The following is a 26469-nucleotide window of genomic DNA, read 5'->3' on the forward strand; positions in this document are numbered from 1 at the left end:
TAAGTTAAAGGGCAAAAGATCCAACCTATGCACTCCTTCTATTGGACACGCTGTACACAGTGACACCTGTTTGGGTTAGGTGCAAGTCATTCAATTGTTTAAAAATCTTATAATCGAATAATAACAGCCATCCGATCTTCAAATGGGTGGCTGAAATTAAAAAAAGGAGTGCCGGCTTATAAATGGACAGATACTACTATCTAGCTGGCGAGATTTTCGGACCGTCGATTAATGGATCTGCCGTGGAAAGTGACAGGAGGAGGGGCATTTCTCGTCATTTCACGTTATTTTAATTTTTAAGCACAGAAACCTACCCCAAACCAGGGGTGTTATCGTACTTTCATTAGCTTCGTCCTTCAAAATAATCAGCGGTAGTATTCTAGCTTTCATTAGATTGAGAAAAGTAGCTACACATACGTACACCGACACCTTAAAATACAGTGGGCCCCACATTGTTTCGGTGATACAAACCATTCATTTGATAGGCCCTCACATAGATAGGGGTGTGCCCAAAAAATCAGCTCTGTAGGATCATCCAAACCCTACAATTTGTTGAGGCAAAAATGGACGTGTGCCTATCAAATGAATGGTTTGGATCACCCAAATAATGTGGGCCCACTGTATTTTAAGCCGTCGGTGTAGCTAAGTTAGCTAGCTTATGGGTAGCTTCACTTAACTCATATCAGGTTTTATAACTTTTAAAATTAAACCTGTGGTTATGGGGTGAGCAACTTCAACAGCATCAACGGTAGAGATTTCATAATCTGCGAGGAGTTTAAGCATTCTCTCTTACTTAAAGCGAGAAACTTCTCTGTTTCTTTTGGTAGTGAAACTAGAAAAGCTTCAAGGCTCCGATAATGGCGTTTCTGTTAAAAATGTTCTTACGCCAGAGACTCTGAATCTCCTACAGTTCATGGCCGTCTCTGCTGTCCATGAAAGCGACCTCTGATTTCTTTTTTTGTCGAAAACCGGTAGGAACATCTGTCCATACAGCTGCCTTAAACAGACCCCTTTCCTTCTTTAAATGTAAAAGGAGATATTTTGAATCGGCATATGCTCTCTTGGCAGAGCTGCTAGTAAACGATCTTTGATTTTTCCATATCCTTTTGTTTCGTTTTGTTAGCTTAGGGTTTCGTTCGCCATATGGTTGCTTTTTTCATGACGTTTTTCAATGCTGCTTTGAATTTGTTTAGTAATTTCCTTCCCGATTCTCGTTTTTATGAGAAAAATCGGAAGAAAGACACGATCTTGGAACTGTCAAACATTTTTTCACCGTTTGGACAAACTCTAACCAGCTAGAATCTTAAACCAGAACTTCTTTTGTAGTTCAAGCTCTTAGTAACCAATCTCCTTAAATGCCTGCTTCAAATTCGATGCCTTTCATGAAAATGTGAGCTTTTGCTGCCCTTTGAGAACTAAAATCCTTCATTTCCTAGCCATCTAACCACTTCTTTTTTTATGGTTTTCTCGCTGAGGAAATTCATGGCCAGTACTCTCGTTACAAAATTAGATAAGAGCAGATTAAATACGGCAATCTGGACGGTCAGGATCTCATTCCTGTTAATCGGAATCATCTCCACTGTGCTTCTGCTGAAGAACGCCATCCCGTATTCTCTCAACCTCATCGTATCATCCCTCCCACGCTTCTGGAGCTCTTTCCGCGGATGGCTCTCTCCTCCTTATCTTTATGTTATTGTGAACTTCATCATCATCACCATTGCTGCTTCTTCAAGCTTCCAACAAAAGCTATCTGACAAGAAAATCAAAGCACGAGAACCGAAACACAGGGATTCGGAATCCTCTTCTCTTCACAAGACATCTCCACAGATCTGGTCTCACATTTCCTCTCTAACGCTCTCCAACGAATACTCGCCGGATTCCGGCGAGATCACGTCGGAGATTCTTCCCGTCAATTCCTCACCGCCAAAAGCTTGCTCTGATAGCTCCTGCGTGACAGATTCCGACGAGAGACCTCCGGTTTCCGCTCGATTATCAGTCAGAAAGAGCGGCAGGGAAAATTATCAACGGAAAACCGTCCAATCGGCGGCGAATTCAGTCGGCGTGGCTAAGCCGAAGAAGCATGACACGCTGGAAGCCACGTGGAGGGAGATAACAGAGAATCGAGGAAAGCCGCAGACTCGGCACCTGAAAAAGAGTGACACGTGGGATGCTCCTCCTCACGTGGAAGTGGAGCCGATGTTTGCTCCGGCGATATCGGCTCGGCGCGAGCTTAGGAAGTCGGAGACGTTTAATGACGCGACTTCATCGGCTTCTTCCGAGTCGTCGGGGTCAAGGGGGAGTGGTGGATTGAGGAGGGAGAGATTGCTGAGTCAGGACGATTTGAATCGGCGAGTTGAGGCGTTTATTAAGAAATTCAATGACGAGATACGGCTGGAGAGGCAGGAATCTTATAAGCATTACATGGAGATGGTTAATAGAGGATGTTATTAGAGACTGATACACAGAGTAAAAAAGAGATGGGTGTTTTTTTTTTGGTCCCTTCCTCCTTTTCTAATCAGTTGCTCTCTATGATGGAGAAGATTACAAGGCGGATTAGCAGGTAAATGTTCTTACCCTTAGCATGAGGAGCCTAATTCTTCCCCCACCCTCTTATGACATTAGCATGATCCTGACCCTTCATTAGATGGCTGCTGTTTTTTTCTGACTTCAATATCAATTTTTTATAATGACAGGTTTTTTTTATGCTGAACGTGGTGGAGTTAGCTGCGAGTAAATGGTGTGTATGATGAATGATATGTGTTTGAGATTTCTTAGTTTGTGCTTGGTATCTTTAAATTTTTCTTTTCTTTTTCCCATTTTGAATGACTGCTTTCCATCTTTACTAGTTTTTTCAGAGGAGATGTTTATCTTTCTTTCCTTTTCTTTTCAAATATGTGTAAATTACAAATCCCAAGGTGTTGATAAATTCCCTCCCTCACTTCCCAGTTCCCACCCACACAACATTTCTCCCATTTGAACTCGATCTCTCATGGAGGTTACTGTTTGTTAAAGTATAAAAGATTAAATAACACCGTCTCCAACAGCTTAAGCTTTTGGAGTAACCGGTTGTTTCACACTGTTTGAACAGCAATAACATGCTTAAATCCACATGATGATTTATGATAGAGACCTCTGCTTATCTCTTAGGCCTTCTATCGAACTTCTTATCCCCTATCGATCTGGTATTGTTTCTATGAGAAAAGGGGAATACAGTTGGGCGACAAACAGAGCTTCTTCCTGTTAGAATATGTGAGTTCTCATGATCAAAACTAGTTTCCTAATCTATCTAGATTACCTCTACTAGCCAACTTGCCTAGTATAATAAGATGATGCAACGGTGAGATCTCCACGTAATCCACCAATGTGATCTTATGAGATCTCACATATTCTAACACTTTCACTACTTGAGCTGGTTTTCTATGGTTTCCCTATACTTGTTGCAAGTGATGAGATATTTTCCATTAGAAATCAATTCCTGCTGAATAAATAAAGGCCCAATCGGTATTTCCTTCAAAGCACAATCCCGTATGTTCTATTCATGGAAAGCCCATCTTTGCTGCTAGAGCTGCTGCAATGTAAACAAGTAAGATCCAACAAAACCCGAAACCATTCCTCATCAACCAGAAGCAAACTCAATTCTACTCATGTACATCATTCTAAGATATAGATGGTAAATAGCCCTTTTGAGTACTCTCAAGGCCCAAGAAGGAGAATGCAATTCAACCATTGAAGAATCCACAATCGCGCCGGACCTCACCATCACTCCCCGTCTTGACCCCCACATTCCCAAGCTTGGTCATGGCGGCGACAAAGTAATCAAAGAAGAGTTGTTGATTCTTCGCCATCAAATTGACATAATCTCTAGTCGTAGGGTCATCGTAGAGCTTCTGGTCGCTTGCCAGCAACCCTAATCCCTTCTGGAGGTTTTGGTAGTAAGCATTATCGAAGATGGTCGGAGTGGACACATCATTGAAGGCCACGATCGAAGGGTCCAAGTTCTTCTGAGGGCATGGGGTCCTAAGGCTCTCGGCGTAACCTTGGTCCATGGTTGGGTCTATGTCCAACGTCTTGTTGTAGGTGTAGATCCTCAACATGAATTCCTTGCAGTGTGAGAAGCCTATGGTGTGGCCTCCAGATAAGGCCACCATGTCTTGGACTGTGAGGCCTTTGGACTTGAAGAGAGTGACGAATTGTGAGATGGATTGGTTTGGTAGAGGAAGATTGCCTGCCACTCTAGAAGCCTTGGACACAAGTCCGTCTCTTCTCCCTTTGTATACTTCCCATCTGGGTCCACCTACCTGATCAACAGTTGCGATCGAATGATTTAGCTTGAAATTTTCAAAAGAAAAATGAATATTACAGATGATTAAAGCAAAATTTTAAATCATGGATCGATATTGGCGCACTTGTATAGTTCCTTAAGCACACTTTCTTTTAGGTAAGCTGGGATCGAAACTTCGACCACAAGGTTGGAGAACAAAGCCTTGACCATTGAGCTAAGGCTCACTCCCTTAAACTTCCTTGAGCACTCTTCATTAAAGATTTTTTTTTTTCATGATAAATCGGCATCTCCAAGTGGAAGTGAGGGTGAAGTAGCTAAAAATGAGGAAACAATATCCAGGAAATTAGTGTATCCGGTGATGAGGAGTTGCTACAAATTCCATTGGATTTTGAGTAGAGTTTTTCATTTCCAGATTTGTAGCCACATCTCATCACCACAGCCACTGGATTCTGGATTTTATTTCCTGATTTTTAGCGACTTCACCCTCATCTCCAAGATGATCCAACGGTGAGATCTTAACCCGATCCAACCGTTGGATCCCACATATTCTAACAAAAAATACCTCTAGGGAACAAGTATATCTTTAAATTTGTAGTGATAACTATCAAAATCTTACTAACACATGATTGCAAAACGAAGTAGATGTTTATGTTCTCTTCAGATTTTTCTTTTTCTTTATTAGTTTTATTGTATTTATCTATTTCGTTAGTTTTTATCTCTTTTAATTAGTTAGGATGAGATAGAGTTAGATTAAGGATGGAATTTATCCTTATCCCTGGAGATAGAGATTGAGTTAGAGTAGGATGCTTGTCTGATTTTTATAAATTTAAAACCGTATGTACAGAGAAGGGAGATCTTCATTATGGAATAACAAATTCAGTTTTTTTTTATCTTCTTCCTTGTGGATTCAAGAATTTTTATAAAGAAGACAGGTGTTCTTCCTTTATCTAGGTGAGACGGTGATCCGCCTTTTCCGCACACTTCTACCCGCGTCACAAAATGACCAAAGTGGCCCTAGCTTTTGAAAACATAATTTGGGAGGTTAGTTGGTAGCTACACCCACAAATTTAGGCATTTTCCACACAGTTTTCTTGACAAGAGAGAAGATGATTTGGCAATGCCACGCCAAGATGGCCTATGGCTGCGTGGCATGCATGTGGGTTAGAACACCTGTGCGGTCTAACGCACATGCAGGTCTAGCGCACATGCAGGGTGTGCAACCAGGCCATCCTGTCCCTGGCCACATGCAAGGCATGCAGCCAGAGGTCTTATTGCTATGACCTCTAGGTCTTCCTGCAGTACCTAACACTTCTCATTGACATATAGAGCAAATTAAGATTGGTGCCCTGCCTAATTGTACAGGCATGGCCGCGTTGTGCAAAAGATATCATAGAACAAACCTACCAAGTTAACAAGGTCTCTGGTGGCAATGGCCATGACATCGGCACATGAAACTACTCCGGGACATTGAAGCTCTAAAGCTCTCTTGGCTCTAAAGAAGACATCAAATCCATCTCCGGGCAATGAAAGATTTATCTCTGCATCTCTCTCTGCCTTATTTGTGTCACTTGATGCTATCAACACGGACGCATCACATCCCTGCAAAAAAAAATAGAAAAAGAAAAAAAGTGATAGAAAAGTAGGGAAATGACATGTTCAACATATTAACGAAGTTTTTAGGATAATTTGATCACTTTTGAAAATAATTTATACTGTTAGTAATATGGGATTTGCTAGCGTCCATCGCAAAAGACTTTTCGCAGCTCGTCTGTTGCATGTCAGACCAGCCACCTCGTGAATGGGACAACAGCTTTTGTCTCCATTTACGAGGTGGCTGGTCTGACATGACATGCAACAGACCAGCCGCGAAACGCGAACGCTAGCAATTCCCTAGTAATATATATGCTTAGTGCATCTAGAAATCCATGAAAGTATTCTACATAAGATAGGCCTTATTTCGGTCAACTCACAAAAATAAAGGACGAAATATTAATAGGCTGGATTTCTCAATGGGCTTACAAAGCCCATCCCACTGATATGTGGGCTATTTTTGGGCTTCAAAAGCGATTGGTGGGGTTATAAAGCCCATCCCACAGCAATAGGCTAGTTTTTGGCTTCAAAAGCAATGCAGGTTCCACTCTTTCCTGTTTCCTTCTTCTCTATTAACTTTTTCGTGCACAAATATAATGGGTGGAAATGACTAAATTCATGGATGCATCAGACCCCATACGATACCTAATAATTTTTTAGATATGTAAAATGGGCTAGGCTTATCAATGGATTTGTAAGGCCTACTACACATTTATGAGGTCTAATCCTGGGCTTTAATAGCAGCCCTCATTTATGTCATCACTTTTCTGGGTTCTAATCTTTCTATTTATTTCCCTTTTTCACATTTCGATTAGCCTTCACTGTTTATAAAATAAACAAGAAAAGTAAATTATCTGTTTTTTTATTTTTATTTTTGCCAAAGATTTAGATCATTAGATGCTATAGATTTATAGTAATGAAATGGGCTTTTTATTGATTATATTTTGAAATTCCCAGTTGAAAAGCATTCATTGCCCAAGTATCTTAAAAATATGACACACAAAGTGCAATTTTAAAGGGGAGGAAAATGATATACCATGGTAACTTTGGTCTTCCAGTTCATGTTCTTCTTCTTCTTTAATTCATTGCTTATTTAACTAAAAAGAGGTGGATCTGGCCCTGTTATAAGAGCCCACTACTCTTCTCCCTTTAAAGTGCAATTTTAAAGGGAAAAACTGGTATACCATGGTAGTTTTGACCTTGTTCATTTTCTTCATCTTCTTTGATTCATTGCTCATTTAGCCAAAAAAAAGAAGGTTATGGCCTTGTTATATAGGCCCCAATGGGCTGGACCAAGCCACAGCAGTAACACAAGGGGGAGGATATACCAGACCTCAACAAAACAGTCATGGAAGAAAATGCGAAGAGCGCCGGCAGCTGAAGATAAGGCTTCTCGCAGCTTCTGAGACACGACATTGTGGATAATTCTCTCCACATTAGGGCAGCTCACCTTGTAAAAATCATAGCTTAGAGACGGTGTTGATGCTCCAACGATGCAAATGAACACCGAGAAGGTGATGATGAGAGAGATGCTGTTCTTCAACATACAGAAATAAAACACACGTCCAAGTCTCTCTCTCTCTCTCTCTCTCTCTCTCTCTCTCTCTCTCTCTCTCCTTATATAAAGAGAAGCTAAAGAGATTGAAAATTTGAAACCTCAGTCAGGAACCAGATGGAAATGTGGAGGAGACAGATAAGAAAATCCAAGATACTGCTCTTACTTGGATTGCAAAAAGAGACATTGATGGACAAAGGGAAGCTGGTTTCTACTCTTTCTCTCTCTGTCTCTCTCTCTCATCCTTTCCATCTTTGTAACTTTCTAGTTGTAATGCAGTAGCGGAGAGATGAGTGATGATGAAATAACAAAAATGCCCATTAATGAGATCTTTGATAAATTGGGGAAAGGTTTTTTGTTCCTGGGACCAACTTAAGGTGGGTAGTTCCTTTTTCTCTCATCTTGGGTGGTTTTGAATTTAACGAGTTTGTTGCATTTCCAAGGTGGTTATTTTTCTATCTTTTGATGGGAAATGCTAAGCCTTTTGAGAGGACTGGTGACACGTATGAACTGATCATGATCTAGTAATCTAAATTTACAACCTTAGGTCTGGTACTTTATTGTAATTCAATGATCTACTAATCTAGATTTACAGCCTCTTGTCAGGAACTTTGTTGTAATCCAAACCCATATTTTTGGGATATATGCGACGAGCAGAGCTCCATGAATCCGATGGTTCAGCTAGATGATTAGAAATTTTTTAGAATTTACATCTAATACTCGTTGCATTTCTTTATAAGGCAGCTTTTTGGCTGCATGGTCCATGTTACAAACTTACAAGAACCTTCCTTAGTAGAAAGATTTCCATGTCGTGGCTAAACCAGGTCAGTTTGGAGTTGAAATTAAAGGGGTATGTGGGTCACTTTGAAAAGATCATGATCAAGGAGTTCTGGACTTCTAGTCATGTTGGTTGTGAATTATATTGGCCATCTTGAAATGCCCAAGAAAAGTGGGGCTAGTGCTTATGGTTATTGAGAAAAGGTGATGGAGAACATGCATGTTTCAAAGTTCAAAGTAAGGCGTTTGTTTTTGTGCTTATGTGAGGGGGTTCAGGGATTGATGATGAGTGTGGACAACGGTGTTCACGTGTGGGCTAAAGGACGAAGGGTTTGTCAGGGGGTGATGGTGTGGATTCACGGGCCTTTTGAAGGCTTCTTTGTTAGAGAGCTTCCTTCCAAGACTGTATCAATTATGGGCATTAATTGAAAATGTCAACATTCTAGTCTTTTTTTTTCTTTTTTTTTTGAAGGCTTCTTTGTTAGAGAGCTTCCTTCCAAGACTATATCAAATTATCAATTATGGGCATTAATTGAAAATGTCAACATTCTAGTCTTTATTTTATTTTTAAGAAACTCTCTCTCTCTCTCTCTCTCTCTCATTTCTATTCATCCTCGTAGAAGGCCGAAGTACCCAGTGTATTTTGATAAGGAGGGTGTGCCATCTAATTTCTACCCAAATCAATCCCTAAATATTCCTCAAATACAGGAATCTTTAAATTTGTTTGCAGGCATACCTCTAAAAAGAGACATCTATCCAGATTAAAACACATTTCTTGGCCTTCTTTAATCCTCCTCTTCAAATCTTGCTCTAATTTCTCCATTTTCTCTAGGAGGGTCAGGCCATGGCCTTCCTAAAAAGAGACCTTATTTCCCCTTGCATATTGATCTTCTTCAAACTACTCACTCCTCTTTTCAAAGTTCAAAATATGGTGGTACTGAGAACTTTTGACTGACTTCAAACTACCCACATGCCTGGCATCGTCTCAAGCAAAAAAATGCACTTTTTGATAACTTTATTGTGGTGCTTGGCTGCCAATTTAGCATCCAAATGCCTCGAGACTACTTAGACAAGTTTCAGAGGTAACACAATTGCATGTCTAGCTATATCAAAACAAGGAGTGCAGATGTCCCTATACACATCAAACAAGTGGTTGTGATACTATGAATGGGCATATTTTTCCAAGAAAAAAATTATGAGCAGCCAAAATTACAATTGGGAGCCATTTCTTCAAGGGTTTTGCTAACGAGTGCCCTAAGGGCACCAGTTAAGGTGCATTGGAAAAAAAAATTTACACATTTTTATAAAGAAATCTCAAAACAAGTCTAAAAGTATGGAAAGTATGTGTAAAATGATTGGAAAAATTTTTCTCCAATGCACCTTAACGGGTGCCGTTAGGGCACTGTTAGCAAAACCCTTTCTTCAATAATCGAAATCATTAATTTGTTAGGCCTTGCTATGGATGGGTCATTCACCAAAATTCACCCCCATTGGATGATTCTAGTCCCTCCAATTCGAGAAAATAAATGTGATTCGGTGTAGATTCATCTAAAACCCTACACAAATTGGAGGCTTAGAGTAATCGTATGGGATTAGATTGTTTGTACATGCACCATCCATTTCAAGGCCTAATAGATAAATGGCTTAGATCATTGAGCAAGTGCCGTATTCATACTTTTTCTTTTTTCCTTTTTTTTCAGCATGGTTTTTTTAAATTTTATGAAATTATCCAGGGATTTGCTAGGGACCATTGCAGAAGGCATTTCGAAGGCCGGCTGTTGCATGAGAGACCAGCCACATAGGCTCACTTTTCAACAGATTGTCTTTCAAATTTAATTCATCTGAGCTCTCTCATGCAACAGCCGGCCCGTGAATTTTCTTATATGATGATCCCTTGCAAATCCCAATTATCCATTCATGAAAATGATTTACCTTAAAGTGTAGGACAACCTTGTAAAACTCAGCCACAAAGGCACGTACTCCCATTGGATCCACGCCATCAAATTTCATTTATAATAGCACTGAAATGTAGAAGTAAAGAAATAATCAATGCATTTTGGTGACATGGTTCTAATGGAAGCGCCCTTGCAGCTGGGTTTTGCAAGGGAGCCCTTCAGCTTAGTATTCCTCCATAAACATAAATCATTGGAAATATGTAGGATATTTCCGAACATTAGTGTTCTCCATTCGGATCTAGGATGCTCCATCAGATTTTGTGGCTACGTCTTAGTCATGATTCGAAATAGTTGTGGACCTCAGGATATGGATCCAATGGACATGTTCAGATCCAGCTGTTGTGCCCAAATCCTGTCCATTAATGGTCTGATCCTTTGTATTCTTCGGGACGTCGGAGCCCATTGACACACTAAGATCGAAAAGATGATTTTAGAGCTGAATTTTACAATTATCTCTTTGTTTTGATCCATCCGCTCCTTTATTTTTAAAACTTATTTCATACGCAATAATAGGTCGAGCCAAACCCAACCTTTGCTTGAGCTAGCCGAGTCATGTGCAAACCAGGTGGGACCCTTGCACCCAACCAGAAAGTCAAGGTTAGACTGTGTGGGACACAAATGGTTTGCCACTTCTCATGGGAGTGACAAAGAGAGTTTACAATTTCCTTACTCAATGTCACGTTGTATACATCAATAGATATCCATAATAAATCTTCTAAGGTTGGGTGTCACATTCATGGAATTGTTAAAAGGTGCTCAAAGGTCTGCCCACCCTTACATTATTGCCTCGTGATCGTGGCCCCTTTCCTTGCCCAAATGGGGTTTGGTCGTCCCACTTTTATTTCCCTTTTCTCACTTCACACTTGACTATTAAGAAACACAAACACATGGTGTTGGTTCTTCTTGCCCTCTTCGAACATCTCTTTCTGTTAAAACTTAAAAGCACTACTAGTGTCAAAGGCCCCATATCCACCTATGTCTTAGTCTCTATCTGGCCACCTATGTCTCAGCCACGATTTGTTCGGATCCTTATGGGTCAGATCTTTTTTGGAGTGGTTTCGGATCTATTTTTTTATTCGGGGTCGCAATCTATTTTGAATCGGACTGTCTAATGAGAGTGTCTTAGGTTCTACTTACATTGTACATAATTAGGACTTTAGTTTTTCTCTAGTCCTAAAACCCACATAAAACACCTCTTTTCTATCCAATTTTAGCCAACACTTCGATCCTCGGCCTACCACCTTCAAGACACCTTAAATTCTAAACGTGACCATGGTTTTAAATTTAGACCAAAATCCGAAATTTCGGGTTTCGGTCGAGCCAAAATCACACATAGTCGAAACGGTATTTTATTTCGACTGAAATTTCAAAATTTTAGGGGTTTCTTGATTTTTGTTAATTCTTGGGGTCGTTTGGATACGCGAATTTTAGAATCGGAGATTTCTTCAAAATTGTAGGTAAGAGACAAGAGAAGAAGCAGACCAGCCGTCGTTTTTAACTTCTCGCCCTTCTTTTCGTCAGCAAGAGAGTAGCAGATCCTCGATCCCATATTTCCAGGTTTTAGAAATTTTAGGTTGCAGGAGAGATTTTTAAAACCTGAATTTCTCGCTTAAAATCCAAGAAATGCTGTCAGGACAGCATACAACAGCTTGATCATGAACCCTCTTTTACACTGTTTTCAAACTAAAAACCTGGATTTTAAAATCCACGTATCCAAACGGCCCCTTGATATTTTTCTGAAATTCCGGCCGAAATTCTATGAGATAAAACTTTATTTCATCAAATTTCGTCCAAAATTTCAAAATTTCGGTTTCTGTGAGGACCGAAACGCATTCCGAAACCGAAATTTGAAACCATGGCCATGACCCCCTCCTTTTTCACTTCTTAATTCCAACCAAACAACCAAAACAGCCACCCTTCCTTTCCATAACTAATCCAAGTCCCTTTCTTGTTCACCGTGCCACCCTTTCTTGTTATTCTTTAAAAACCCAAGAATCACCACCTTCTTGATTCTCTGTAACCACCTTAACCACCATTCTTGAAACAAATTCAAGAATTCCAAAATTCACCATTTACACCTTAATTAACCCCATTAGTTCACTTAATGAATTTCACCCGTCAATCCCTTTTCCAACAATTCCTACAACCCTTTTCATAACTTTTCCTTTTCCTTCCATTTTCTCTATGATTTCCACAACCCTTTAAACTAATTGTCCCTCAACTAATTCCATTACGTTAGCCTTAAACTTACCCCTTATACCTAAGCTACCGCTGTTGGGCTACATTGTGTCAGTTAAGAGAGGAAAGAGAAGAAATTTGAGAGTGGGAAATAAGTGGGAAAATGAAATATTTGATTATGGTTTTGACTAGGATTTTAAGGGCATGTTTGGCAACCATGAAAAATTATTCCATTGAGATATTCATGGGTGCAATTGGGAAAGAAGAACTGACATGGAGGGAAGAGACATAAGAGGGCACTAGAGCACAAGGAATCCCATATTAAACAGTGAAAAAAATGTGACTTCAAATGTTTTTTTTTTTTCTATTTTTCAGGGGCTTCTTGCTTAGGGGTGCAACTCGGGTCGGGTTGGATTGGGTTGAGGCCAAACCTAACCGAACCCAAGATAGCATTCCTTCAACCCTAACCCAACCCAATCCAATCCAAGGCATGGGTTGAGAATGGTCAACCATAACCCAACCCATCTAACACGAGATCGGGTTGGGGTGGTATGGGTTCATCTTGGGCCAAACAGAAAAATACAATGACCAAAGGAAAATTAGAGGACGGAGGTCGGGTCGGGTTGCCAAGGCTTCAACCCTAACCTAACCTGAAATTAAATCATGTTGGCTTTTCCCAACCCTAACCCAACCCAACCCGAGGAAATGCCAACCCAACCCAAGCCAAAATCGGGTTGAACCCGTTGGGTTTGGGTTGAGCCCGGCCCAAGTTGCATCCCTATGTTGCTACCCTCACTCTGACCCTCTTAAGTTTCTCCCCCTCATCCCATCTCTCCCAACTGGCCCCATTAATATTTCATGGAATATTTTTTTATGGTTGGCAAACACGCCCTTAATGTTACAAAAATATCCCTCATGAATGTACATAAATGAACAACTATATCAAGGGTATTTCTGTACCTATTCTGATCTAGGATGCTCCATTGAATTTTTCGCTGTGGGTCACAATCCAAATTAATTTTGGACCTTAGGATATGGATCTAATGGACACTGTTCGGATCCAGGTGATGTTCCCAAATCCTATCTATTAATGTTTGGATCCTTTGGGTCCATTGGACCATCTAGACCCATTAACACCCCTAAAACCACACTCTCACTAGGCCCGACCTTTGGTCAATCAGTACTATTCCTTGGTGGGGGCCCATCTTGATTCAATAATGGGCCCAAAAACATGTTGATCTTAGATAATATTTTCCTTCTACATGAATTTTGGGCCAATGGATATCCATGGTAGGGCCATTTGGTGGACTGTCTAGATGACTAAATGTTGTCCCACACATATTACAGGTGTAATTACGGCAAGGTTGCTGTTTTAGCTATCAAGTTTCCAATTAGGAAAACAATCACTGTACCATTTTGCCCATTTGCCATGTACATGGTGATTGGGTCCATGAATATTGCTGACCCTCACAAGTCCGACCTATTGCTTTTTGTCCTACACTGCCGATTAGTCTAGATATTATTCTTGATCTTTGATTAAGCTTGATAAAAAAGAGATTCTGGAAGATGTCCTTAAGCCATTGGTTCCTTGTGGAGAATATTTTTTATGTTATTTTACCTCGTCTTCCCTTAAAAGCCGCAATCAAAATTGAAAAAAGAAGCCAACCTCCAATAAGAACTAGGACGTTTTGACAGATTTTGCTGAAACTGAAGAAATAGATCAGAATCAGGTCCAACAAATCCAACTAATGTCTCTTGTCCAATTAAGTTAAGACCCTTTGAATCCTTTGAACCATTGGGCTCCATCGACACCTACAAAATATTATTATCAACTAATAAAATGAAGTATTAAATAGAGGAGTGTTGTTATCAAAATTTACTAAAAAAATATCGTCAATTTAGAATGGTTATGAACTTGAAATCAAGTTGATTTGCGTAGTTCACTAAATCACTGAATAGTATAATGATTAGGGGGTCTTTTGGGATGCTCTATCGAGGAATTTTCAACAACTTATTTGGGTCTCCCCTTAGGAATTGGATGTCCTAAAAAAAGCCTTGGGATATGATAGTGGAAAGGGTTAAAAGAAGACTATCAACTTGGAAGAGGAATCTTGTCTCCTGGGGATGTAGAATCACTCTTATAAAAGAATTCTCAGCCAATATATCATCTCTCCTTGTTCACCCTCCCCCTCCCCTAGTAATTCCTTTGGATTGGGAAAGTGGACTTCTGACGACACTACTTTGGTTTGGAGATCGATAGGGTCGCTGCCTTGATGAACATTTTGGACAATCTTTACACTGGTAAGGCTACTCATCCAGTACATTTACAGTGAAGTCATTCTGCTCTCACCTAACGTCTTGTCCCCCCTTAATCGCATCTATCCAGAGTATGGAGTGTTCCAGCCCCTCGAGAGTCTACACTTTTAGAGGGACAGTTTTCCAAAACAAAATCCTCACCATCGGTCATCTTCGCCGTCGCCATACGCTCAAAGTAGATCATTGGGCCCTTTGTGTGGAGGCGAGATAGTCTGTGGATCATTTGCTACTTCACCACAGGTATGCTAGAGTGGTTTGGGCTAAGATATTTGATAGATAATCTCTTGGGTATTCCCAGCTCATATTGTCGATCTCCTGGATCAATGGTTTTTTGTGCCTTGGCCAGGAGAGGCATGATCTTATGAAAGCTAGTCCTATTGGCCACAGTTTGGGTTTTATAGAAGTAGCAGAATGCTCCCACATTCAAAAATGTAGTCGGAAGTGCTCCCTACCCCTTTAAGAGAATCATTTTGTTATCAATTTCGTAGGCTAGAATTCTCTCTTGCTTCAAAGCGTACTCGTCATTAAACGTTAGGCGTTGTTGGAGGGAGTTCTGTATTAGCTTTGACTGTGCAGTGGAGATTGTTCCTAGATGGGGGGCCCCTGAGCTCGAAAAGGTGAAGTTAAATTTCGAAAGCTCTAGCTTTTGGCAACCTGGGTCCGGTTGACATCAGACGCATTATCAGAGATGAGTCTAGTATCACCAAGTTTGCTTTCTTTGGGCCTATTGAAATCAAGGACTCTAGTGAGGCGGAAGTGAGGGCCTTGCTTCAACGCATCAAATTATTGGCTAGAGAAGATCTAAATAACTCAATTGTGGAAGGTGACTCCTTGAATGTAATCAGTTGGCTGGATGGGAGGCACACTCCCTCTTGGAGGTTCGTTGAGATGGTAGATGAGATTCTGGACATTGTGCAGGGCTACTTGGTTAAATTTTAGCATACTCTGAGGCCGGCAAATGTGGAGGCAGACAGGCTTGCTCAGGCCGGAGTTGATTGCTTGTCTTTAGAGATATTTGATTTTCTGCCTCCCTATGATTTTTCTCTGTTGTTGATTTATTTGCTTTTGTTCTCATTGTGCTCTCAAGCTTCATGGTTGTGAGCCCTTCTTCTTCATAAATAAATCATAACCATTTCAGGAAAAAAAAAAAAAAATTTTGATTCGCAACAAACTGAGAATCAATTTGATTCACTTAGGCTTCATTTGGTTTCCTCCCATTGGCGGAAAGGAAAGTGAAAAGGACCGAACTGTTTCATTGCATGCCAACGGATCATTTCTCCTTTGTAACATACACGTCGAATCCAGAAGATGCCCTAGACATGTGAGGAAATGTACATGTGCCCTTCAAGTCTAGGTAAAATGACTAAACTACCCTTAATGTTGCTGTTTTAGACGATGGATGGGATGGGTGTCGTTTTTCAATCTGTTATCAATGTGATCTGAACACATGTGATAATGACATGTATGTGAGCGTATTGCCACTTGGGAAAATTGCCGATGGGGTACATCAAAATACTAGAATTGCCAACGGGGGACTCACTTTTGAAAAAATGTTTGAGGGACGAAATGGGGTTATCAAGTCTCTAAAAGGAGTTATCAACCCTCGAAATCGGGTTATCAAGCCTCTTTAACAATTTTTCAAAAGTGTGTCCCCCTATGCAATTCTCGTATTTTGATGTCCCCCATTAGCAATTTTTCCTTGCCACATATATGCATGGTTGATTGTTAATGTATTGATTGGTGTTAATGTGTTAAAATAGACCTCACATATATGTAAGTGATGTGTAGGAGGACACACATTCCTTCACCTATAAAGTTCTTGGCCTTTTGTTTGTCTTGTATTTTCTAGTGGAAGCTTTTGGATCACATTTGCCCATTAATGTGGTCACATTTTCTAGTGGAAGCTCTTGGATCAGATTTGCCCATTAATGTAGTCACACAATGAACACCATGTAAATATCTTGTATTGTAGACTGCGTTTTCTATCCAATTTCTCCATTTGTTTTACTTTCTATCAAATCCTAAACCTATGGTGTAAAACAACAACGGGTATAGAAAAGAAAGCCACATTTCTACCCACCGAGGCGTTGGCTCTTCGGCATAAAGTCATGGGTTTGCTCCCTATTGACGAGTGTTCGAATCCCGCCCCCGACTTACCTGATACCCGTGGTGAGTGGGTCGTTGCGTGTATCCCGTAGGGACTAGTCCTACTCCCGAAGGGGGTGGGGACATCCTACGTCATCAAGCTCCTTAAAAGATATTATTAAACGAGAGCCATAAGTCTGGCAAATTCCGTTGAGAACAATAAGATCAGATGATCCTAAGGCCTTGGTCTGTCAAGACTCATAAAAAAAACATTTCTATGGAAATAAAAACTTTCCAAGATTTTATCCATAGAACCAAACAAGCCCCTTGACTATTTTTCCATGGAAAAACAGATTTCCATAATTTTTTCCCTAATGGCCAGTTCGGATTGCAAGAATTATGGGGTAAAGTTTGAAGGAATTTTTTATTTTTTATTTTTAAAAATTTCCTACGTTTTCAACACACGAAAATAGATAATTTGAACCAGCCCTATTAAATTTTTATTTAGAGTGACCTCCAATTTATGATGATATCCTCTTAAATTAACCATAATCATATCCTATATTATGAAAATAAAAAGTTTTTCTTGGAAAAACTTTTCCGTCATAAATGTCTTCCTTGCAATCCAAACAGTGCCTTAGTTGCCTCACCGTCACGTGCATTTCTACGAAATCTTATGTTATGGCCCCTGTGATCACGCTGTGTCTCAATATATTGTTGGATAGGGGTGTAGCTTGTTTGACTTAGATAAAAGACAGAGTGGGGGAATATTCACCACCTTAGTTTGAATTTTGAAATGGATTTATTTTTAAGAGTGTATTAATGTTTAGATCTTTTCATTTACCCTCTGTAATTATTAATTAATCTACAATAAGTGTCACTCTCATATATCGGAGATTTTATATGGGACTATAAGGGCTTACACCGTATAAAATCTCCATACATATAGTAAGGACATAAACATGGGTACAAATAGAAATTATTCAAATTGGGTGATTTGATAGCCAACGTTAAGTCAAAACTCACCGGGTTGGCTATGTATTTTCTTGGCTCAGTACATTGTTTAAAACTTTTTTAGAAATTCCCTTCTTTCATTTTTCTTCACATATATCCAACACTGTTGTCTTGAAGAGCAGGCAAGGTTGGACCATGGTTTTAAATTTCGACCGAAATCCGAAATTTGGGGCTGAAATTTCGGATTTCGGTGGAGACCGACACCGAAACCACCCAAAACCGAAATGGTCATTTATTTCAGCCGAAATTTCGGTAAATTGAATAAAATATTGGTTTCGATTTGTGTACCAGATTTCGACCGAAATTTTGAAATTTCAAGGTCGGAAACCGAAATTTTAAACCTTGGGTTGGACTGAAGGTCCCAAAATTTTGGCGATCCACCCCCAAGGAATATTCCTAGATATTCTAAAATATTCCTAGTATATCAGCATATTGGAAGGGTGGAAATATCACTTCCTTTTCATTTGAAGTCAGTCAAGTCCGTGAAAATTTCGTCCGAGTCCAGGGATATTGACTCGCCAAAGACAGGTTTGAAGCCAAACGAGTCGAACTCATTTTTTATTTTCTTCTTCCTAAATTCGCGGCCTAAACCGAGGAGAATTAGAATAGCTATAGGCCGAGCCGGGAAAGAGGGGAGCCGATTCGAAGCCGCCAAATACGACAATTCAAAGGAGAGAGACGAAACGGGGCCCCCTTTTGCCGGCTTTCCACAAAAGCTGGCCAGCGTGCCGTTATGGATTTCTATCATTTAGTGTTGCTCGTTGGTGCCCTTCGATCAAGATCTGATGGTTCATATTTGAAACGGACCCTACGTTTCCGTTTTACGCTTCCCTCTTCTGTTGTCATCATTCCTATTTTGTCAAGCCAAATATTTAATTGCCGTTGCTTTCATAAAATCACGAACGTGTCCCTTGTTTCGACCCCGTCTTCCACTCCTTTTAGTACAATGACAAAAATGACCCCAACCAACCGCCTATACGGGCTTTAAAAAATAAGCATTTCCACCCGCTCTGATTTTTTAATAAAATTATGCCCATAATTTAAAATGATTAATAGAGAAGAGTAAGTTAAGAGCTAATTTCTACTTTAAAAAGGGGCTTAAAATTTGCTATAAATAGTGTGCCTAAAAGATGTTCAAAAACTATTTTAATATAGATATAACCTTTTAGGGAATTACTAGTGTCAATCGTGGAAGGCATTTCACGGCTGGTCTGTCGCACGTCAGACTAGTCACCTCTTGAATGTGAATGGAGGCAAAGTTGCGCTGAGCTACTAATAACAACACTGCAATGTTTTGATAGTGGGTTGCTTCGTATATTTTAGGCCTTCTTCATTTTGGATTTTGAGTCTAAAGCTGATTTTTAGACCCAAAATTACATTTAATTTTGTGTCCAATAATCGCTCTTGAGTACTCAAAATCCAAATTAAAAGAAGAGGCCCTAAACAAGCTGCCAAAGTTTTTTGAGAATTATAATTGCCTTTGACAACTAGTTAAAAGATATAAAGCAAGGAGGGTTCGTCTCATTATCAAAATATGGTCTTTAAACAGTGTTCTCCACCTTTTATTTCTTATTTATATGTTGTAAACACAAGAGGCTCAATTGGCTTGGGTCAAAAATATAGTTACTCATACTTTATAAAAGAGAAGTGACATTTCCACCCTTTTTCTAGCATTTTCACTTGTTTTATTTCTCTAATGGTGATAAATAAAACAAAATGGGATTGAAATGCAGAGAATTTATATGATGGGTGGCTGTGAAAACACGTGAAATCTAAAAAAAAGTAGGTACGGCCCACTTTTTTTGATGATCCAAACTGTTCATATGTTTGGGCACAACGTAAATAGGTTGTGCCCCAAAAATCATTTCCATAGGATGATCCTGACCCACCGATCTGTAGAAGATTTCATAAATGATTTTGGGGGCACTACATATTCAGATCAGTTCAGATCAGAGGGTTAGAATCATCCTATGGAAATGATTTTTGGGGCATAACCTATTTACATTGCGCCCAAACAGTTGAACGGTTTGGATCATTAAAAAAAAAGCAGGTACTGCCTACTCCTTTAGACTTCACGTGTTTTGACGGCCACCCATTATATAAATTCTCTTGAAATGCTATCATTTCTAGGAAAAAATAAGCATAATGGGTGGAGATATCAATTTAAATTTACAAAAAAAATAAAAATAAAAAAAATTGAGGAGGCAAGGACGTACTCGTCATATGGTGAAAAGTTTAGCCGTAATTTTGTCCTTATCCCTTTCCAAAATTCGATTTAAATCTTTTTGAATATTGGTGGGAATATAAAAACCCATATCCAAGGGTTTGATGACAAATGCTTTTTATCTGCAACCTCAGAATAAAAAAGAAAAACAAAACAGGAAAAAGCTGTTCCTTTTTTTTTTCCCACTCGTTCTGGATTTTTGAAGACTTTTTTTCGAGGATCTCTGATCGAGTCGGAGAAGAAAACGTCTCTTTTCAGTATTTTAAGACTTTTAGGGTTTTGACTACTGTTTCTGAGAATTCCGATCTTTGGATTCTCCGAAAATCTCTCGTAAACCTTACGACAGTTCTTGCTAGCTTTGATAATCTGTTTTCCGACCTCCGATTTTGTTCTTAGATTTGAGATCAAGTTGTAAAAGGAGAGGTTTTGGAGTGATTTTGCTGAATTTGTTTTTGCAGTGTTTGTTTGAGAGTAGAGAAATCGTTTTGCTGGAGATTATTCAACATTATCAGGATTTCAATTTTTTATTCTTCTTACGAGGTTTTGAAGGTTTTCTAGGGTTAAAGATCGAGTTCTAGAGTGGATGATTCGAAACTTTTTAGGGTTTTTGTGAGATTTTTGGGTGTTTTGAGTGCAAAGATTGATTTTAGGAAGTACATTGTTGGAGGTTTCTGAAGATTTAATTGTAAGATTGGTTGATTATGAAGATTTCTGGCTTGTGAGTGAAGATCAATTTGAGACTGTATAGTTGATGTATTGTTCTTATTCAGAGTATTTTTGGTAAGTTCAAGGATCGGGCTACAGCATCAATTCTACGAATTCTCTGTTTTTTTTGGGCTTCTTTTTGTTGTTATCCTCTCGATCCTCACTCCAGTAAAGGTAAATTGCATTGCATTTGAAGAAATTCAACTAGTACTGTTATCAATTTTATATATTCAAGGATTATCAAATCCCTGTTGAAACTGTTATGGATGATTGAGGAATTAAGACATTTGGCCTATTTTCTATCAAGCAAAGGTCCCCGCCATACAGTCGAGCAGATAAGTGGCAGTGGGGACCCTGGTAAAGTGTGATAAGCCATTTGGGGAAAAAGGAGGGCTTTTTTTTCTTCTTATAGTCTATATATCATGGCATCAGCTGAAATACCTTTATCAGGGCAACAAAGCTCTTCAGAGAAAACGCCACAGATGCCAATGTTGAAACCCCAACCCCTGGTTTTGCCTTCACTCCAGACAATACGATCATTGCCTGTTGATTTTAGGTTTACTGGTTCACCTGGGTCTGTTCCTGTTGGAAACCCTCAAGTAAATGATGATCAGACAAGTTTTTCCAATATTCCGGAGGACGATGTTTTGGCGGGTGCACATGTTGAGGGACTGGAAGGTAGTATTAGCAGTATGGACCCGAGTAATGAAGACTCGCCATATGGCAGGAAAACCATCTCTTTCGAAGAGAAGCCTTCTGTAGATGATGAATATTCAGATTCCACAACTCCTTCTCGCCTGCCTGCATTATCACCATCTCGTAATGAATACAGGTGGAGTGACACTACCCCTAATGAATACAGGTGGAGTGACACTACCCCTTATGGTGCAAGGAAGGTAATCTGCTGCTCATATTTTAGTTCTACTTTTTCTCCAGGGTTCAGATTATATTGGGTTTATGTTTATGTCATCTAGTCTTAGTTTATGTATATCATGGTCAACTGTTTCTTTCAATGGTTCGAAGATAAATGGTGGAATTACTGATGGGCTTCACAATTTGCTTATTTTTGTAATCTATGAACTGGAGAGTTCTGGAAAAGTCTATATCCATCACTCCGACACCTATTATATATGTCTGTTCAACTCTGGCTTCTTCACCTCATGAACCCTACTTCTCATTACACTTCAATGGATCTTGGTCACATACTTATTTTACTATAGGGTAAAACACAACTAATCCCATTGGAAGCACAAAAAGGGCAGTGCGAGTAATTGTCATTTGGTTGTTTTCTCCAACTACCAAAATATGCAACTCTAGGCAATAAATGAGTGCACTAGTTACTTTGCGCAGCCTATTTTTGGGGTTGAGGAAAGCTGCAGGGGACAAGATCACAAAAAGCACACAAAGTGTGTTATGGTCATGGTGGCTTATCCGTACCAAGAGAGTGCTACACTCATATGACTTAAGGTGGATCTAAGAACTGTGCCTGCAGTTACTGGATCATATCCTCCTTCACGTGTCAGTAATCAGTATTACCACACTTCTCTATGTTCCAACGATAACTCAAACTGCCTGTCCACGTAGCTGGTTCCTCTGATCATGGATTGCAATCTCACTGATCATGGGAAATCCCTCTCATCTAGTGTTGCACTAATTCTTCTAACCATGCAAAGTATCTGCGATTATCCACATATACGGGTGCCACACATCTAAAACGTTAGCTACGCATAACATGTTAATGTTGATATTACATAAATCAATACTCTATTACTATATAAAATATAAACCTCTAGAATTGATTTAACTCACTGCTGAATCCATCAACCCTTTTTTGTGGAGTTAGCTGAGAATATCCTCCATATCTGTGTTGGGTTCCAAGACTCATACCTGTACATGGACAACATAGCTTACCCTGGACGACTGTTGGGGCCTACCGTCTTGACTCTTGAGCTGATGCCTTCCTCTCTTGCATAGTTAAGATACAACATACTATTGGAACACCATTCGAGAGTTTGGAAGGGTCACTTCTCATTAATTGAAGGGTAATTTTAATTAAGGAAATCATGTGCATTGGGTTTAGATATAATTTTTTTTTAAAACAAAAATCGGGTAACTAAGAGCAGATTTTCCTTGACGAGCAGCAATAGAAGAAGGGGATCAACATTTTTTTGGATGAAGATGACCTTGATCTTAAGGGTGATTTTGTTAAGGTAAACTTGGTCTTTGAGTTTAGATATGATTTTTTAAAAAAAAAAATTCTTGCAACTAATAGCAGATTGTCCTTGACAAGGAGCAATAGAAGAAGAGGATGAACATTTTCTAGGATGAAGAGTAACTTGATCGTAGGTCTGGTTGTAGCTGAGTTATGTGCTTCCTCTTTGGCAGAGTGTCATTGTGTCAGTCATGATTTTGAGAGGCTTCAATAGTCTTATTCTTAAACACATGACAAATTACCAAGAAAGCCTTGATGATTAGTGGAAAATGTAAAGCACAGGCTCCAAATGTGCATGACTACTTTTGTATGATTGGATTGGTTTTTAAAGGCATAAGACTAATTGCAGGTGGAGTAGGTTTGGTCGGGATTCAACTCAACATTATACTTGGAACTGCTTGGGCCTTGCTCCAAGAGGATGAGATGATAGCGTTCTTCACGGGTAGGCAACCATGCAAAGAATGGCCGAATTTGGAATAACAACCTGGAGTACCTTGAATGGTTTGGAGTTCGGGCATGATAATAATGGACTAGTCTCCAGTGAAGTATGAACTAATTGAGAAGGATTCAGTTGATCTCGATGAGAACACAAATATCTGTGAAGTTTGAGAAACTGAGCACAACATGTGATGAAGAGCTGTTGGAGGATGGGTAATAGCACCTAGATCCTATTTGCTGAAAAAGCGTACCTAGATTACAGCAAAGATAGGTTACAACACTAATCTGTTATGTTTAGAGTTGGTTATAGCGAAGGTAGGTGTTGCAAGGGGGGTAAATAATGAGATTGGGTTATAATGATGACCGGCAAAAATGGGATTCAATGAGGGATGTTCACATAAGCAATCTACCGAAGTTACCAAACACTTGATGCATGCACAACCAAGAAATAACATAGGAAAACATTCATGTGTTCATGATGTTGTTCACTAGATTTGGAATGTCAGAATGGGGGTGATGCTTGGTGGCGCTATTCCATGGTTTTCATTCGAATTGCTATGTTTCATTACATTAATGTTTTTTTTGGATTCGTCTGGTTGTCATGATGGCTTTTTCAAGGTGAGTAGTTGTAGGAATGAATTTCCAGTGAGGTGGGTACTTATAAAGAAGAGATACAACTTGGAAGTGGCAGATGGATTATGAAAACTCTAAGAACAATAACGAGGTGTTACAAGTTTTAGAAGGATTACAAGAATGGATTTCATCAGATGTCTTGAAGGTGTCAAGTGAAGAGAGATCACATAGAGAAATTTTGCGTTGACAACATGTGAACAAATGATACAGTACATTAACATTCTCTGATTGCCCACATGCATTAGAATTAACAAAAGGGAGCTGATACTTGTACCTATTATTTATGGTAGCAATCCAGGTTGTTGTCTTTTTTTTCAAATTATTTCAAAAGAAGAAAATACTCATCCCCCCCTCTATCTCTCTTCACCTCCCACCACCCACCACCCACCCACCCACCCACCACCACCACCACCACCATCTCCTTTTTCCTCACTCCACTACCACTTTCTCAAGATTCCCGTCTTAATTTTCCTTTCCCATTTTAAAGCATCGCTATTATCATGCTTACCATCATCCGTTGTAGGATCAACTCCATCTCCCTAACAAGCTTGGTCCCCTCATCTATACAATGTTTTAAATTTCTGTTTCAAAACGGAAGCATTTTGGTTTTGGTGGAAATCTTGCAAAATCACAGAAACATGCAAATGATGAAGCTTTGGAAAATGCTAGAATAAGCACAAATACATATTTAGAAATCACCATATAAACAAGAAAGCCATCCATAATGGCTTAATTATATCGAACACCTAGCGACATGTGTTGTCGCACATGTCTAGAATAGTACAGTCAATAAAGAAGTACAATGTAATGAAGGTATTATTGGTCCCATGCCGATCTGACATCCCATGCGTAAGATACAGTTACTTTGCTGTGCAGTTTAATGATGTTACCTATATTGCATGGATTCTTTGCCCCCCTATGCCGAATCCGTGTCGACACGTCTTCGCATCCGAATCGGACATGGATTCACGTGAGACACACTTGGATTCATGTCGTAGCCGTGTTCCGCACGAATCCTGTTTTTTCTTGCGAATCCGATTCATCGTTGTCTCTTTTGAAATGCGAATCCTGTATATTTTCGCTTTAAACGTATTTTATTCTTAATACAAAACTCGCCTTAACCCTCCAACTCTCTTAATACAAAACTCGCCTTAACCCTCTACCCTCAATGTTTTCATGAATATATATTCATAGACATATATACACACACATATATTTAAATTGTAAATTTTAAAAATTTTATTTTATTTAAAACTTACCGAATCCGAATCCTTCTTTTGGGGGTTTTCCAAATCAGACACCTCGAATCCGTGTCGGATCTTGACACGTGAATCCAAATCCATGCAACATTGGATGTTTCCTACCGAATATCATTATCTACATTCATGAAAGGAAATGCAAATCGTAATATCTTTCCATTTTTTTGTTGTTACGACCATTTCGGTCGAACATCAAGAATTTCGGTTGAATTTCGATCGAAATTGTGGGAATTTTGACGGAAATACATGGAAGAAATCCATTGAGATTTTGTTTCGGTGGGGATGGAAACAGAAACATTTTGATCGTTTCAGGGAAATTTAAAACCATGCTTCTACATACTCTCCTCATGCATGTTATCTAATCATCGTAATGTATCTCTTCAAATCCGACTTGGTTGGAACCTAAGGATTCCCTTCAAAACCTTAATTGCTTCTTTGGTTGAACGTTCTCATATGTTGTCTTGTCCCTTCCGTTCCTATCGACAAAAGTCAAAATCGATTGAGAACCAATTAATGATCACATATTTCGCCGTTTGATTTTTTGCATTAAAAAATTGGCTTCTCGAATTCGATGTCTAACATTTCTCGAATTCCAATACTTCAGGATTCTCTAAGACACTTCAAAATCTCTTTTATATGTTTTTTCTGAATACCACTACCACCACTTAACAATTACCACATGTTTTGAGTTTTACCCATCCTAATAGGCTAATAGTAAGTTTCTTAAATGGTAATAAAGAATTATATCTACGTAACCTATTAAAATTTTCAATATATTACTTGTTATCATGGTTTTAAATTTTGACAGATTTTGGTCAACACGGAAACCGAAACTGCCAACACCTGAAACGCTACTGGATTTTGGCCGAAATTTCGAAATTTCGTGTTTTTATAATTTCATCCAAAATTTCAAGAAATTCAAGCCAAAAATTTCATTTTTTTTAATTATATAGCCATTTCCCCAAAATTTCCAAAATTTCAGCTGAAATTTGGTATTAAATAAAATATTATTTTTAATTGGATACCCGATTTTGGCTGAAATTTCGGTTTCGGTGAGGGCCGAAACGCATACTGAAACCGAACTTTAAAACCATGCTTGTTATAAGCATATTGTTATGTAAAAAAATAATTGAGATTTGATTAAAATATTTTGGCAAATCCACGAATTGTTCTTTTTGAGGTTTGCTGAATTCGACACTCGTATCTGTACTGATGCAACATAGCTTCTCATGGATCTTGGGCTTTT

General features: G+C 39.2%; 3 protein-coding genes across 3 annotated transcripts in view; 2 read left to right on the forward strand and 1 right to left on the reverse strand.

Annotated features, from left to right (window-relative positions):
* The first annotated feature begins 805 nt into the window (after window positions 1–805).
* On the forward strand, window positions 806–2804 carry LOC143886878 (uncharacterized). Its single transcript, XM_077391048.1, has 2 exons — window positions 806–2560; window positions 2694–2804. Exon 1 carries the CDS (start codon window positions 1459–1461, stop codon window positions 2449–2451), a length of 993 nt encoding a protein of 330 aa, XP_077247163.1. The 5' UTR covers window positions 806–1458; the 3' UTR covers window positions 2452–2560; window positions 2694–2804.
* Window positions 2805–3401: 597 nt separating this feature from the next.
* LOC143886879 (peroxidase 41-like) lies at window positions 3402–7886 on the reverse strand. Its single transcript, XM_077391049.1, has 3 exons — window positions 7206–7886; window positions 5683–5881; window positions 3402–4294 (listed from the first exon to the last, which is right to left on the reverse strand). Exons 1-3 carry the CDS (start codon window positions 7416–7418, stop codon window positions 3720–3722), a joined length of 987 nt encoding a protein of 328 aa, XP_077247164.1. The 5' UTR covers window positions 7419–7886; the 3' UTR covers window positions 3402–3719.
* Window positions 7887–20090: 12204 nt separating this feature from the next.
* The window catches only part of LOC143886880 (myosin-1-like), a 28602-nt gene continuing 22223 nt past the window's right edge, over window positions 20091–26469 (forward strand). Inside the window, exon 1 of the mRNA XM_077391050.1 lies at window positions 20091–21577. Coding sequence (XP_077247165.1) covers window positions 21104–21577 — 474 coding nt within the window. The 5' untranslated portion in view covers window positions 20091–21103. The remainder of the gene's footprint in view (window positions 21578–26469) is intronic.

Source organism: Tasmannia lanceolata, unplaced genomic scaffold, assembly GCF_043159265.1.
Source record: "Tasmannia lanceolata isolate RefF3 unplaced genomic scaffold, GAP_Taslan_0.1 ptg000011l, whole genome shotgun sequence".
Lineage (NCBI taxonomy): Eukaryota > Viridiplantae > Streptophyta > Magnoliopsida > Canellales > Winteraceae > Tasmannia > Tasmannia lanceolata.

Bases quoted from the DNA above. Each gene is read 5' to 3' on its own strand.
- LOC143886878 (XM_077391048.1), top strand. From the start codon at position 1,459: ATGGTTTTCTCGCTGAGGAAATTCATGGCCAGTACTCTCGTTACAAAA.
- LOC143886879 (XM_077391049.1), bottom strand. From the start codon at position 7,418: ATGTTGAAGAACAGCATCTCTCTCATCATCACCTTCTCGGTGTTCATT. The intron at 5,882-7,205 runs GTCTGGTATATC...TTTTTTTTGCAG, and splicing joins TCCATGACTGTTTTGTTGAG to GGATGTGATGCGTCCGTGTT. The intron at 4,295-5,682 runs GTTTGTTCTATG...TTGATCAGGTAG, and splicing joins AGACCTTGTTAACTTGGTAG to GTGGACCCAGATGGGAAGTA.